Here is a 16,906-nt window from a genome sequence, read left to right on the forward strand (position 1 = left end):
ACTTTAAGCTATTTTGCCACTGTTTTATACTTATTTTATGGTCATTGGATTTTAAAAGGATTTATTTCTTGTTGTGAGCTGACTTGGTTTCCAACACAACCTCACAGGGTTGTTGGAAAGATTCATATACACACACAGGAGATTAAAAATACATATACTCAATATAATAGTTTATTGTCAAAACCAGTTGCAGAACATTTTTTTAAAAAAATCAGTATTAGCTTCCTGCCAAATAAAAACAGTGACACGTAAGTAAGCCTTGCCTAATTGCTTAAAAAAAGGTTTGGAAGGAAAGAGAAAGATTTACAACACAATCCTTTACTGTGTTCACTCAAAAGTCCCATTGATTTACAGCACAATCCTAACCATGTCTACTCTACTGAATTCAGTGGGGTTTACTCCCAGTCAGGGGTGTAGTCATCCAGGGTCTCAGGGGGGTCTTATACCCTTTACATTTTTGGGAGCAGGGTCTCAGCAGAGTCCCTATGTCTTCAGCATCCTATGAGCCAATCAGCATGAAAGGGGAGTGTGTTGGCTGCTGAGAAGAGTCTTCTAACATGCTTCCTTGTCCTTTCCTGCTTATTGGAGCCAATCAGAGTGAAAGGAAGTGAGTCAGCCATTGAGAAGACTCTTCTCAGCAGCTAACACTCTCCCCTTTTATGCTGATTGGCTCCTAGGGATATCTGTTGTTGTGGGAGAAGGCATTAACAAGGATTTCATTCCCAACCCAGCTGCAAAATGGAGGGGGGCGTGATTATGACTAACATTAAAGGACTGTGCACTTCTGAATTTGCCACTATACTACTGCTTCCAGGTATGTGGGATTAACATTGCAGCTTTACTCCCAGAAAAGTGAGTATAGGATTAAGATTCATATTGAGAAGGTTTTCAAAACAGGCTATGAATTAGACAAATGAACTCCCTCTTCAACAGCCCAGGGAAATTTAAACTTGTTTGACTCCTTATAATTAGAAAAGAATAATACATTGTGATGGCATTATAAGCTGTAGCATGTATACTTTTTCAAATTTCTGTCAAAAAATTATTTGAAAGATAAAATGTATAATATACTATTTTTGCAAGTAATTAAAAAAAACCCTGCATGTACATTTTTATTATAATCGTAACTATAATTGTTTACTTTGTAATGCCTACCAAGATCCTGCTGTGATCTTCAGTTCTAGATTTCCTGCTATATTATTGTAGAGAGAAATGCAATCTTGCTGCTGCTGAAAGTTATACATATTCAACTTCTGATGTGCAGACAAGCAGGAAAAGGAAGCTTCTTTTCAGGATTTGCTATGGGTTCTAGCTATTGTCTGGAATTTCTCATCAATTACAATGCTGACTTCACTTATTGGCTAAAAAACTGAAAGGGCAGTGATTAGAGCAGCCGACTTCTAACGGAAGTTGCGGTGGGTGGCGGCTGACATTTTGGTGTATATCTCTTGGACCAGACCACCTAGAAACTTATTTTTTTTAATGAAAGCCAGGAGTCCGAAGATTGGGGTGACTCACCCAGAGACCCAGAGAGGACCCCAAAAAACCAGAGTCTCCAGGCAAAAACCAGAGAGCTGGCAAGCCTAATGCTGGTTGTCCTCTTTCAAATGTTTACACGTTGAAGAACTATGGCATAGTAATCAACAGTATTACTACAGTTTATACTGTTTGTTAATAGCAGTCATTGTTACAATGGTATATGCAGAGTATTTCCATTACCTAAAGATCTGTAATAATGGTGAGCATTTTATTCAAATGATAACTTTAATTATCCATGGTGATATTTACATAACTGGTACAATGCACTTCTCATATGGCAAACTTTGGGCCAAAGCAGACATCGCGGAGCCATCATTCACATGTTTGCCCCATTCACATATAAAATGAAGTGATGCTTTAACCATGAAAGGAACAGCTGGTTGTGGGACACTGAACTTTCATCCTCCCACCACCATCACCACCACCACTACGCCTTGTCTCTCCACACTTGCTTTGCTTCAAGCACTTTTGTCCCTCCCAGCTCTGATACTAGAAGCAAGCCATTGAATTGAGAAGCTCCAGCTGATTTTCTCAACAGACTTTGGGGAAGTAAGATGTGCAAGATTTAGGATTCAGTTCCTCTCCCCTGTGCATTCCTTTTACTGTTAAAGGAAGACTGAGCCACTACCTACTTTATATGTGCATGGGGCAGATACATAAAAAGAAACAAGCATCACTCTAGTCTATTAACACTATCACTGTTTAGTCTAGTTTGGTGCTAAGTTGTGTGAATTCATTTTATTTGTTATAATGTTTGGGCAGTGCATAAACATAGGAACATAAGAAGAACCTGCTGGATCAGGCCATGGCCCATCTAGTCCAGAATCCTGTTCTCATAGTGGCCATCTAGATGCCCATGGGAAGCCCACAAGCAGGACCTGAGTGCGGTTTCCAGCAACTGGTATTCAAAAGCATACTGTCTCTGAGTATGGAAGCAGAGCATAGCCATCATGCCGCCCTGGGCTCCTGCTGGAAGGAAGGGCGGGATATAAATAAAATAATAAATAAATGGCTATTAGCCATTGATAGACTTTTCTCCATGAATTTCTCTGATCTTCTTTTAAAGCCATCCAAGCCACCACTGCCCTTGTAGGACCAAATTCCATAGTTTAACTATGCACTGTGTGAAGAAGTGCTTTCTTCGGTAGCTTTACCCACTGTCAATTATTTCAAATGCATATCAGTTCTGACAAGTATATATAGCCAGCTATAATGTGAATGTGTACTACTTGAATAGTGCACTGTATTTGAGAACTATTCCTTTCCATAGTGGTTATTTTATATATAATGGGCTCCTAAGTTAGAATACAAGCAGAGGTGGGAACTTAATGCTAATTTTGGTTGGAAGTGGGGCAAGAGCAACTCTTGTTTTGTTCTTTTGTTTATGTTCCAGAAGGGAGATAGAGTTAGGGTCCAGGTGGCTAGGCTTGACTACCTTTACCTGTGATGCTCTGACTGACTGACTTCTGTCGTTAGACTGATATACTTAAGGAAGCTTATCTGCCCCTCCTCCTTCCGCCCTTCTTCTCTTCTGCGACTGTCCAAGAGAGGAGACACCTTTGTCTCTGCTCTTTCTCTCCTGAGCCACGAGGGCATCTCCCAAACCTGGGTGTTGCACCTCCAACTTAGTTAGAACTAGGTATACCTTCCTATCTACTATGTATTTCTATAAATAAAATAGCTTTTCTTATTTTACTAAGTCTTAAGTCTCAGTGATCTCAATGCAGGGTAAAAATTGCTTTCTTAGGTAAATGCATACACTGGCACACAGCATCTCAGACCGCTGACAATCTCTGCTAGTATCTATACAAATTTACACAACCATTTTAACATGCACAGCCCAGTGACAAGAAAAAAAGCAGGTGTGTCGAAGATACCTAATGCACATTTGCTGTTTCTCATCTTGCTCACAAGCAATGAAGATAATGTCACACATTTTGGAGGAATGGGCTACAAATTCCCAGTCTATCTAATAGTAAGGATATTCTAGTGGCAAATGTCCCACAATTGACATAGATTATATCATGAGGTACACTGAATAATCCACAACTAGTTATCCCTTTGAAGTAATGAGTTCCATAAGCAATGTCAATATTGGGGGCTCCAAAACACTTAAGGCAGTGATACGTTTGACATTGGTTGTTGCTTATCTGCTTTATTGGATATTCCAAAATAGTGCACTAATAATAATTACTGGTAGAAAAATGTACTTAGAGGAGTTTATATTGAACCATTCAATTGCTTTCTAAATGTTGTGATTGCAGTAGTAGCAGTAGTATCTTTAGGAAAATTACAAATGGTACATTTTTATCTTTAAAGTACTTAGAAGAAAATCTTATTATTGTCAGGGAACTTGCAAGTAATATACATAAAACATAACCTTAGTATTTCTCTCTCTTTTAAAATTAATTATTGAAATGTGTTCAATAATTAATAAAGTTAATTGGCTTCTATCTTTCCAGGGGGCCATTTTGAATAATCTCCAGCCTAATACAAGTTATGTTCTTCAAATAGTTGCTATTTGTGCTAATGGTCTCTATGGAAAATATAGTGATCAAGTGATTGTTGACATGCCTTTGGATGATCCAGGTAAGTGCACAATTTTTATTTGAAAACCCACAAGACTCTTTTATTTGCAAACCAGCAGAAAATGCAATTCAATGGAATTTCAGTATCAATCTTTTTCACTTAATATTTCCAGGCTTTTCTGTTTCCTGGCACTTTCCTACAGTGTTAGAAACAGATGTTTTATTATTTTAGATTATAAACTATAATATTGATGGGGGGTGACCCACACCCACTCTGATTATGGCTTCAGCATTTTGCTGCTGCCTAAGGTATATCAAAGTAGTTTTATAAAATTAATGAAAAAACCTTAGATTCCAATTCCTATTTGACCATGAGATAGTTAGACCATCTATCTCACATGGACAAATAAGATTAAGATTGTTAAATTGCTTCTATATTAAAGAATGGCCCATGAATTAGTAAAATATGATTCCATTGATTTTGAAATCTTATTGCATGTTGCTGCTTTGAAACATGATTTCAGTGCAAATGTGGTGATGGAATTCCCTTGCTTCTTAATGTTGGACAGCAAAAATCAAAAGAACTAACAATTACATTTTATTTATTGCAGAGCTTCTATTTTCACTCCATACTGTGAAAGATGCTACATTAATTGTTTTATCTGTTTCTATTGAACTACTTATCCTATCTTACTTCATTGAATTCAGAATAATTTCATTGATATAAGCACTATTTGGTACAGCAGCTTAAGAAAAAAGCATTTTAAAATTATATAAAAAGATAGATTTTCACCCTTATCCTTACATTAATAGCATGAATTGAATAAAACACAATTCCCAGAAAGACACAGACAGTCTAAGTTCCTAGAAAAATGCAGACACCTATCAGATACAAGCTCACTCTTCACCCATCTTCTGCAACAGTCACTGGATCAGAGAGTACACATCACACCCCTTTCCAGGAGGATGTCTGTCTGATTGTTTGAATTGATTAATGATGCTTGGATATAGGGAAAACTCTTTAATTTTCTATATTCTTTTTGCTTTCCTAGGATACTTAGCAACAAAGTATCACATGCTAGAAGTTAATTTAAATTACTGTGTGATATGTTTGTTCCAAGGATGAAAGTGAGCCTCTCCCAGTAATTTGTCTTTCTTTTATCTCTTATCAACTATCAGCTCAAACAGTTGTTGTATTGACCTAAGGAAGCTTATTATGACAAGTCTGAGAACTTCTGAAATATACTATGATAGTGTAATCTTGTATATTTCTATCAGAAAGTAAATTGCATTGAGTTCAATGAGACTTGCTCCCAGCTATGCGAGTTTGAATTACAATCTGTTACCTTGGCAGTACAATACAAACAGTAACATATGTATGAAGTAGGGTTGCCAGGTTCATGGCCTGAGACTGATCCTGTATCTTTAGAAGAGAAAGTCAGCCAAGTCCAGATGTTCTTGCAACCCTGTAATGAGAAAAACCACAAGGTGGAATTCTCCCTTCCCCCTGCACAACTTTTAAAGATATAGAAGACCTCTTGGGCCAGGCCTGGCAACCAAGAGGTCTTCTGTATCTTTAAAAGTTGTGCAGGAGGAAGGAAGAATTCCACCTTGTGGTTTTTCTCATTACAATGTTGCAAGAACACCTGCACTTGGCTGACTTTCTCTTCTAAAGATACAGGATCAGTCTCATGCCAGGACCCTGGCAACCCTAGTATGAAGTAATGGAGAGAGACAACATAGTCTGCTTTTAAAAGAACAGTTTATCTCCATTTGGTCTTCAAAAATAGTTACATTTTGGGGATTCTCTTCAGTGGCTCCACAGTGAAATCAAGAACTACAGAGCCTGCACATTCTTAAGTTACAGATTGATTAAAGTAGATTAGTAATGACCAAGGCTGCAGTACTATCCCATTCTCCACCCACTTGGGAGTAAGCTCTACTGGACACAGTGCATGTTATTTCTAGTATTGTGATGTTCATTCCACGAAAACAAATTATCTACCTATAATTGAGTTACAGTCAATTAGTTTGGACTCCTATAGGAGTAATCATACATAACAGATTTTTTTTTAAAGGAACTATCTTAGTTAGGATGACAATTCTAGAAAATGAATTGAAACTATGGAGGAACAACATGATTTTTGTCCTTTTTTATTGTTTCTGCCCCAGAATAAAAAAAACCCAAACAAATTATTTCCTTGTATAATATTTATATTATTAAGATTGCTTTTAAATCTACTAGCCTGCTTTTGTAGTGTATTGCTTCTATTACCACACTTAGCTGAAGGCTAAAGGTGAAGGTGTGAAAAGATGTTTAGTTATTGTAGTGAAATGTGTCTTTAAGTTAGATGCACAGCAAACAAAGGGTTAACTTTCTCTAGAGGGTATTACACATGCTAGGGAGAGCTAGACTAATTTAGTTACTGAAGTTAGTCAGTGTTGTGTGTGCTGGGTGAGGCCTACCCCAGAACAAGGCCAGATGTTTTACGGTTTAAGAATGATTAAATAAAGAAGCCCTATTTCATCCTCGGCCTCATCCTGATCAATATACAGGCGGGACCCGCTAATAAGGCAGGTTCCATTCCGGACTGCCACCGAAAAGTGGAAACTACTGAAAATCAGAACCCATAGACAATAATGGTGCGCGTTGCGTGAAAATGACACGAAAAGGGCGTGCAATGAGAAAAACCGCCATAAAAGTGGAACAAGTGCCTTAAAGCGGGGACTTTCCGCATTTGTGCAATGCTGCATTAGCAGAACACCAAAAAGCGAAGTGCCGTAAAGTGGGGCCCGCCTGTAACATGGTGTCAGAAAATCAGAAACCCTCATAGAGTCTCCAGAGTAGCAGAGCTCCTGGGACAACAGAAGAAAAAAGCAATGGCAAAGTTTTCCCCACCAGAGGCCTTTGATTTCATCAGGCCTGCAACATGACCAGATTGGATGCAGAGGTTTTCCAGATACTGCATTGCTACAAAACTGAAGGAAGAGAAGGAAGAAATTCAGGTATGCTCCTTGATTTATGCCATGGGCCAGCAAGCAGAGCAGATATTTTATCATTTGAGTTTGCTGCTGCAGAGAACCAGGATGCTTCCACCAGAAACATCAGAAACCAGGGGAATCTGCAGAGGCCTACATAAGATGGCTGCATGAGAAACCTGATGAATGTGCTTTTGGGGACACCAGGAGTAAAATGCTCAGAGGCCGATTGGTAGTGGGAATTTTGGATAAAGACCTGTCCCAGAAGCTGCAGATAGAATCCAGATGTTGGAGAGGGTAGTGGAGATGATAAGAAACTCAGTTCATCCAGACGACTGCAAAATGTGTGACACGCCCGCTATGTGTGTTCATTATTTTTCGGTCGTCCAAATGACGTCTCGTGCTGTTATGCATTTTCGTGGGTTAAACCCGCTCCTTGCAATACCGGCAAAAATGCGATTTGCTGTTTAAAATCGGGAATCATCTGCTGTGCCTTCAGGAGTTAGGATGCAATACCACGGACTTTACAGCTGATGGGCTGTTCTTGGGCATTTCCCCTTGCCCCTTCTCCTCATTCCAGCCAATCACGCATCTGCACTTTTGCGCATGTGTGAGAATAAGCCCGGGAAAATTGAACCAATTATTGCAATGGTGGGGTGTTGGGGGGTGTCTACAACTACTGCGCAGATGCATTTAATTTTTTGCCAGCCTGCAAACTGGGCAGCCGCTCTGGGTGAGATCTGCAATGCACACCAAGCGAGAAAGGGGGAGTGGTCGGTTTTAGCCTGCCTCCGAAACCTTTGTCAATTTCATTCTACTTGCTGGGGTTTTTGCTTCAAATCAGAAAAGCATACATTTGTTTAAGTGTAATATCGCAAATACAAACAAGAAAAGGGCTTCTGGTCAGTTTCAAGCCTGCTCCGGAGTGGGAAGGAAAGGGAGAAGGAGGCGTGTGTGTGACACGTTTCTTGCTTTTTTGGAGAAATGAATGCAATTGCCAGCGTGTGTATCTCCTTAAATATCAATAAAGGCAGAAAAGCATACATTCATTTAAGCATATCGCAAATACAAACAAGGCAGGTGTGAAACCGACCAGCAGCCTTTCCTTCTGAGGCGAGAACTCCTTTACAGCCATATTGTCCTTCGTTGCAAAGGGGGAGAGGAGCATACGTAATTTTTTTGCTGACCAATTGGTTGATAGGGGGAGGTTTTAGAAGCGGAGCTTGGGGTCTTACCGCTGTGGGTGCGGGTGCAAAAATGTATTTTTTTTAATTGGGAAAGAGCGAACTAAAAGGCAAAGTGAGGACTATCAGATGACAAACCGAATATGGAAACCGTGGATTATCCCACTCCGTTTGGATAAGCCCTCAGAGCTTATAAAAGGCCAGGTCCAAGACCAGGGTGTTTTAAAAGGGCTGCAAGAAATAGCCAAGAAACCCCTGCAGAAATGGAAACCCCAAACTTCAAAATACCAGAAACAAATATACAGCCAAGCATCTAATGCTCAAATAAAAGCTCCTAAATGCACAAGATGTGGGAAAGGGCATACACAAAGAGCAGTCTGTCCTGCAAAGGATGTAGAATGCCACAAATGTAGGAAGATAGGTTATTTTGCTGCTATGTGCTGCACTAGAATGGTGAGTGAAACTGTGGAGCAGCAGAAAAGTCAAGAACAGTTTTTTCTGGGTCCAGTCACACAGGTGGAAAATTCCACAGATCCTTGGAAAGTATCACTATACAGTGGGCTCTCGATAAAGTTTAAAATAGACAATGGTGCAGATGTCAGCATAATTTTGGTGTCTGTTTACAAGTCTTTTTCTAACCCATCTAGTCTCCAGCGAACAGCAGTTTTAACTGTTCCAAGAGGACAGAATCTAAATTGTGTGGGATACTTCATAGCAAGAACCTGCTATAGAGACGACTATGACTTTAAGGTCTATGTGATCTGTGCAAAGACACATTTCACCACAGTTAAAACTTTAAAATACCCAGAGCTTGGAAAATTTACTTTTTTGAACTACAACGCCCATCAGCCCCAGCCAGCATGGCCACTGGATTGGGCTGATGGGCGTTGTAGTTCAAAAAAGTAACTTTTCCAAGCTCTGAAAATACCCCACATCTGGGAAACTGGCCCCATGGGCCTAGTTCTTACATTACTGTGTCAGTGTGGGAACTCCTAACTATGCCACTGTTTCTCACACAACCCAGTAATACACAGGCAAAACTCATGCTGCAACTCCTTCATTAATCTGTGTTAACAAAGGCTTGACACTGGTATGGGAGAAGTAATAGTGTAATCCAGGGCTTCTCATATTACTTCAGCAGTGTAGGATAGAATGGTGCCACAGCGGCGCTAGTAAAATGTGAGTATTGGGTCATAGCTACAGAGTTCATAGCCTCCAGTTAAGCACTGCTATGTCAAAGGTTTCACACTGTCAACAGATGTAGCCATCGCTTACAGGTATCTGGCTCCCTACACAGTTGTTAAAGCTGATTTTTCTACTCTTAGAGAAAGGACAGAGGAACACAACCTCATGGCATAAGAAGGTTCTCTTTCTCATGAATACATGTTTTCTCTTTCTACTGAACATAGTTACATAGGTCTTTGGCCATTCCTTTCCCACCAGCTTGTTAGAGAACCATTTTACAACCTGATCATAACTTGCAGATGTTTTCTTGACATATCTTAAGATGGTTGAAATTGCTCTAGATTTTGATCTAATTCAGTGAAATATGGATGGTGTGCTATCTATCTCCTTTTGATTATTCCCATTATTAATATCCATGATACCTGGTCCTGCATGATTGCATTTGTTGGCTCCAATTTCTGCTTATGCACATGCCTCGTTGAATATTCCTTGAATGGATTCACTGGCCTTTGTCCATGGAACTGGCAGCTGAACATACCTTCAGGACAATACAAGTCTTTTTTGAACTCCAGGCAGACAAAAAGCAGATGGTATCCATCCTCCTCAACTTCTCATAATGATTGGTATTGCCTCCATTTATATTTCAAAATCTTCTGAACGTGTAAGACACATAGTCCCACAGCAATACTATGTGAGGCTTGTTTCACCACACTGATTTTGCCTGCTTACAGACTTGGAGGCAATGGAAATCTTATAACTTCCATAAGGCCAGTGCCTGATCAACTTACAAAGAAGCAGTAATCCTGCTTGCTTCTGTACTCTTGATTGTTGTTTCATACCTGTATTATATTTGTAATCCCGCCTACCCTAGGAACTCTATTTTCTTATAGCTTCTGGAATCTATTGAAACATAAGATAATTGAAGAAAGGGAGTTAGAAGGACAGGGAAATGTTTGTCATCCTGGACACTAAACATGAGTTTTATCAGTCAAAGATAGACATGGCTAGTTTTCCTTTCACTATATTCCATGTATTTATATTATTTGTGTAGATATGTATAAATATGCATGGTACTTTACAGAGCATCAGAGGAGAGGTCCCTGCTCTGGGGAGCTTACAGTCTAAAATTCGGCACAGAAAACAACAGAGAAAGGGAAGTAGAGGCAAGGGTAAATAGGGAAGGAACATGTGGTCATTTCATTTACAGCCACATAAACTTACCCTAGGGTAAGAGAACATCAGAGTTGTGACAAAGGCTTCATGTGATCCTTTTATAATTTATTATTACAGTCACATAGTTGAAAAATTCTTTTACAGTACTTCAGAGCGTTGTCGTGGGTTTTGCATAGCTTCTCACATAAAATATGTTTTTTCCATCAGGATTTTTTTAATAGATTATGGTGATGGCTCCTCACGTTCGTTTTTTTCTCTCCAGAATTAGTAAATCATGGCTTGTTTTCAGCTGATCACCTTCGTACAAAAAGGAAGCTTCTTTTTAGTCTGGACTGTGACCTAATGCTCTATTTTTCATTAAGAGTTGTGTTGTTGGCAAAGGGCACTTTAGCAAAACCTAATGACAAATTGCAAATATTTCAAGCCTTACAACACCGAATATTTTTAAAACAATAAAAAACTCAATGAAAATGTATGTTTCACTCCACAATATGAAAATTCTAACAGATGCCAGCAGTATAATGCAGATAACTAACCGGAAGAAAAATACTACTTATACCAATTTTGTAAACACACTTATACATTACAATCCTCTTTTATAAGCCTTATGACAGGATTAGTCAACTTGGAGTCCTCTAGATGTTGTTGGACTACATCTTCCATCAGCCCCAGCCAGCATGGCCAACTGTCAGAGAAGATGTGAGTTATAGTCTAACAGAATCTGGAGGGCACCATGTTGACTACCCCTGATTCATGTTATGCCACAGGCAGGCAGCAAATGCCAAACAGCAGCAGAACAGGATTCCTTGGGAGCCCCTAGTCTGCTCAAGTTTGTTGAGGCAACTTGATGAGTCTCTTAATTCCTTTTTTAAGGAGGTCTGAGACTCTTCTCATGATATGGTTTCTGTGAGGTTTAACTATACTGTTTTAAATCACCAACATTTTATAGACCTATTTTACTTTTCCCAGGGTATCTGCAGTGCCCAGGACTGTGTAGTTGCTTCACTCACAGTCCTCTATTTTAGCCATCTACCCCTTAGATCTGCCTCTCCTCAGCTTTCTTTGATGCTTCTGAAGTTGTGGTAACATTCTTCCTAAACCTCCTTTACTTGCTGCTGCTGTGTCTTAGCCATCTTCTTACATGTGGGTGGGGGCTGAGTCAGTGTTCAGGTTGCTCCAGCAGCCAAGCCACATCATTAATCAACACTGACTTTATTCTGGATCATTCGTGCAAAATTATATTGGTGTTCATGTGTTTTAGAATGCTTCCCCACTCAAAACACATTGTTTTAAATTATTTATGTAATACTGAAACAACTTAGTGTTTTGCTTTGTTTCGTTTCCCTTAATACAAGTAATACCAAGCAATGCAACATTTCCAGCTGCTCAGGCCCAGCCAGTGTTGTATCTTATCTAATTTTTTCTCCTCCCTACCTAAAGATACTCATCTACCCAACTTGCCAGGTAACCAATACACCTATCTTTCCCAGTGAGCTCCTACAAATATCTCCCTTGGTACTTGGAGACCTCTTCCTCCAGCTGTTTTTTTTAAACTTTATGGGCAGCCATTTTTAGCAGGTGGCCTGGTACGTGTCAAAGTGATGCACCAGCAACTAGTTACCTGCCATCTTCATTTTCCCAGAATGGTTCTACATGTTAGGAAATTAAGCTGGCTGGTGCATCACTTTGAAATTCACCTGGCTGGCTGCTAAAAATGTTTTCTAGAACCCACGAGAAGAGGAAGAGGAACAAGGAACATTGCCACTGTGTGACATGGGGGAGTAGCAATGCAGGGTCAGGTTAATGTGGGGAGGACAGCAGAGCAACACAGAGATGGGGAGGATAGTGGAACAATGGGACTGGGATGGAGACCAAAAAACTGGATTCAAAGAGTGGTTTTGTGTGGGACCTCATGTCTGCCTTATCCTCATGTTGTTGGATAATTTTCATGTCTTTTAGCCTCACTGACCTGCAGTAATGGGGCCAGGGTACTTACCAGACCTGCTGTCACCAGCATCACTGTGACTGACCAAGAGGGGGAGAGAAGGTGGTGGTGAAGTCCCCGCAGTGTAAATGCCACTGTCAGAGCTGATCCAGTACCCCTGCCAGTGCATTTGTACCACACCGACCTCACTTCTCCCTCATCCCTCTCCCTACTGGTAAGCCATAGCGATGCTGGTGACAAGAGGTCAGGTAAGTGCTACTACCTCTCCAGTGGCTACTGCTAACTTGTCTTCTGTAAAATTGTTTTGTTGTGCTATCTGGGGTCAAACACATGGCTTGGTATTGGGGCTCAGACTCAACCCCTACTTTGTATTCAGGGGCAAATTACTGGCCTTTCAGCCTCACCAGTTTGTGAAATGGCTGTTCTGTTTCAGTAATGTTATGATTGGCCACATCCCCATTTTGTGATGTTGCCCACAACACTTTCTCAGAATTTCAGTGTGCCCACAGCTCCCCATGTGTGTGTATATCTGTGTGTGTGTGTCCTGCTATACATCTTTGACTTAAGCAAATTTACAGACAACTTTAACAGAGTAATTAAAGTATGGTGTTGCTTAAGGATGTTTGTTTACTTTCTGACCAAAATGTGTTGTCTAAATAAGAATTCCTGGCTTGTGGGAGAGAAGGCTAGTTCACATCAGTGGCTTATAAGAACTGGTGAGTGAGTCACCAGAGTCTCCCCAGTAGGTTTTGGATACAATGCAGCACAAAGACATTAGGAAGCTCCAAGTCTTATACAGGGGGATGGAACAGACAAAAGAAACACAATTCCACAAGTATCCATTTAATAAATACTTAAATAATCACTGATATACAAATGCATGCTACTTTAGAGAAACATTAGTTCACTGTGCTTGCAACAGAGTAGTAATATGTTACCGTGTTTCCTGAAGTGACATTTTGTTCAAGTCTTGCTCTTTTAAATGTGAGGTTTTGTTGATTTTTTTATAGGATTGCATTCATTAGCTTTTTTTAATCATCCATTTGTACTGTTCTAACTCTATGGCTAAAGGATTTGTTCTGCCTGAAGTGTAAAAAACAAATTGAAGCACTGCAAAAAGAGAACAGGAAACTGAAGGGGGAGGAGATCCAAGCCAAAATTCACTTTTTGCAGTAATGATAATCACGCTTTTCTATATTTAAAATGAAGGTTGTTTGAAAAGTCTACTGAAATATATGAAATACCTGCTGTATTAAATATTTTAAATGGCTATCTAAAAATTTTATTACAAACCATTGAGAAGCCAGGGAATATCATCATTATTTTATCCTTAGCCTCCTAATCTCCAGAAAGTAACAGGTAAGACAGTTTTTTAAAAAATATTTAATATATCAGCTTCTGCTTTTACTTCTAAATTGCTTCTTTACATATTACTCGTTTGTTTTTGAAACAATTGTTTAGCTGTTTTTTACTGGACATAAAATGTATAGCATGTTGCTCTTTGTTATCTGTTCTTTAAAATCCTTAAACTACTTGTTCTGGAATAGGAATAGGCCTGATGCAGTCTTATTCATTTTGGTGGAACTTCAGTGAGGATGAGGGCTTGAGGACTGCAACCTTGGTAGGTCTGATGTAAAAAAAATATTTGTGGCTGTGATCTACAGCAGGTATTGGGTATTAGCACTGTGCAAGAGGCAGGACAGATGTAAGGTCCCTCCCCCCCTGGTTATTTGAATGTGATATGGGAGATCCATGACTGGAACTCCTGGCATCTTTTCTTTGCTTAAAAGCAGCTATAGGGGTGAGCCAGTTTTGAACAGGACTGTGTCAGCTGTGAAGAGGGCACCATTTTCCCCACATTATCATTTGTTTCTATTTATTAAAAATATACCTTTCCATTTTAAAAAGCACTTAAGACAGCTAGCTGGCATGAATTTTAAACTAAATCAGATCATGAAGACAACAGAACCACAAATTCAGAGGCAGGAGCACCACAGATTGTTAAAAAATTGATGAATTTACTATAAGGAATGGAAAAGAATAATCTGAATTTGGCAAGTCAATTGCCTGCCATAACAGGTACTCATAATATGATGAAAGGACATATGAGGTGGGACACATGTTCATCTCTTAGGTTTAAGACACACACACATATGCAATAAGCCCCGGGGGGGATCCAGATTGTCTTTTTCCAATTTCATGGTAGTGGGGGAAGTTCAGTCAAGAAAACAACATGGGGCAAAGGGTTAACTTCCCTTCTCAGTGCATGGCTAATAATACATGAACATACATAGCTAATAATGTGTGCATGCACACACACACATACAGGTAGCTGCTTTTAAGCAAAGAAAAATAATGTCCAGAGGTTCAGTTGCAGATCTCCAGCATTACATATAGTTTGGCTCTTATAGTACAGCAGGACAGCCAACCAATTGTACACTTTTTTCATAAAAGCAGAAAATGTACACTATTTGTGGACTAAAGAAGCTCCAGCACTGAACCACAAATTGTTTTTAAACCTCCATCCACACATCCATCTCTGTCGTGAGACAGTGATTAGAAGAAAACTGAGAATGCTGACCATAGGGGTGTTTTGTGAATAAATGCCCTCTTTTTTACTCTATCAGTTATTATGTCATCCCTGAATAGTTCCCTATTTTCCAACAGATGTCTAGCTAACCCTCAAAATTAGCATCGCAGAACTAATTGTGCCTGTAACCAGGGAATAGGAATTTGTTTAGCCTGTAAAAAATATTTGTAATGCAGGCATCATTTAAAGATTTCTTAAGTAGTTGTGTAATATATATACTGATGTTCTGTGAGATTAAAATATTAGTTTATATAGTGCATGTTTTTGTTTTATAGAAAATGATTTCTTTCCTGAATTGACTGAAACTGAAGATTATGAGGTATTGTATCATCATGCACTTCACTTGTACAATTGTTGCCAAACATATACTCCTTGAGTTTAACAGAATATTGAGTATGAACTGGGTGGCCACATTCAAAAGAGCCAAAGAAAGAGGAAGGTCCCCAATATAAGAGCAAAAAAGAAGAAAATACAGGAACCAAGAGGCAGGAATAAGGTCCTGTTAATATGAACTTGTATAAATAATTTGGGCAAGAAAGAACCAAAATGTGAAAGAAAATTAAATCAATCATAAGCTGCTATGTAAACATAATAAGATACTCCAAATATTCTAGTTCAGTTATTCAGACATTAATTAGCTGCCTAATAAACATAAAAGTACTCCAAATGTTCCAGTTGTTAACGAGATCTCCTGGATTGCATCTTGTTTCATACTTCCTCAGATAGAAATGGAGACTATGCAAGGATGGCAATTTTTTAAAACCCCTATTGCCTCAAAATTATTGTCAAATACATTTCTTTCTTCAGGAATACGTCCTAAGACTAAATCCTGAAAATGTATAATATTTAATTAATCACCCCAAAACTAAATTTTAAGAAAAAACATCAATAATGCAATGCAATAATGCAATGAATATACATGTTGCAAATCTGCATCTGCCATACAAGCATAAGGGTATTCACTAATAGGCAAAAAAACCCTTGCGGTTTAAGAATGTACCTATAGCCCACAGATATTCTTAAAAAGCAGGGAAATTGGGCAGCTATAGTGAATGCACCAGGGGAGCAGGAGACCTGACCTCCTTTCTGAGATATTGACTGCCCTACAAATTTATCAAAATGCAAACACAATTTGGGTTGGTCTTTCACAGTCCAATCCACTTGCTGTGTAGCTTGGAAGAATTTGGTAACATGTGCCTCTGACCATATGGTGAGTGGTGGCAATACCTGCCATCTCCAAAGATGGAGAATTACATTTTTGTATGTTTGTTGGTGTTCTTACTTTGCTTCTCCTGTGTTACTACTGTTTCTACAGAGAATCTAAAGTAGAAAATTTTATTTCCCTCATTATTCATCCTAGAAGTCTGTGTCAAATTTATTTTTATTAATTTCAACGTCTTTTTATTGGTCAATGTCATATGATGGTGAAGACAGCCTTTTGTATTTCAAATTGTTAGTTATGTTCTATTTCTATTTTGAGTGCATTAACAGTTGAATCTGAAACTGCAGTTTGATGTAAAATCAGACTGATTACAATATGTTGCTACTTCAGCAATGACTCTAGCTGTTGGAAAAAAGAGGATGCATGTTGTCAGCCTGCTATGTTTCAACCACTTCATTTAAAGCAAGGTGGGCACGGTCAATTAAAAACATAGAGCACATCTAGAATTTTGCTAGAATATATTTCACCTCCCACTATTTTTTCTTATGCAAATTGAGACACTCCTGAGGTCCACTGGAGACTATTCTGCAGAAGTCAGTGCCATTATTCCACAATTATGTT

General features: G+C 39.1%; 1 protein-coding gene across 8 annotated transcripts in view; it reads left to right on the plus strand.

The window, feature by feature from the left end:
- The window catches only part of PTPRZ1 (protein tyrosine phosphatase receptor type Z1), a 222,570-nt gene that overhangs the window by 120,070 nt on the left and 85,594 nt on the right, over positions 1-16,906 (plus strand). For 7 of the 8 annotated variants that reach the window (XM_061640120.1, XM_061640121.1, XM_061640125.1 and 4 more), the window contains 2 exons: positions 4,002-4,128; positions 15,399-15,442. In XM_061640120.1, coding sequence (XP_061496104.1) covers positions 4,002-4,128; positions 15,399-15,442 — 171 coding nt within the window. Of the gene's footprint in view, positions 1-4,001; positions 4,129-14,109; positions 14,155-15,398; positions 15,443-16,906 lie in introns of those variants that run through there. The other variant, XM_061640124.1, reaches the window with a different exon arrangement.

This window comes from Rhineura floridana, chromosome 8 (assembly GCF_030035675.1).
Source record: "Rhineura floridana isolate rRhiFlo1 chromosome 8, rRhiFlo1.hap2, whole genome shotgun sequence".
Lineage (NCBI taxonomy): Eukaryota > Metazoa > Chordata > Lepidosauria > Squamata > Rhineuridae > Rhineura > Rhineura floridana.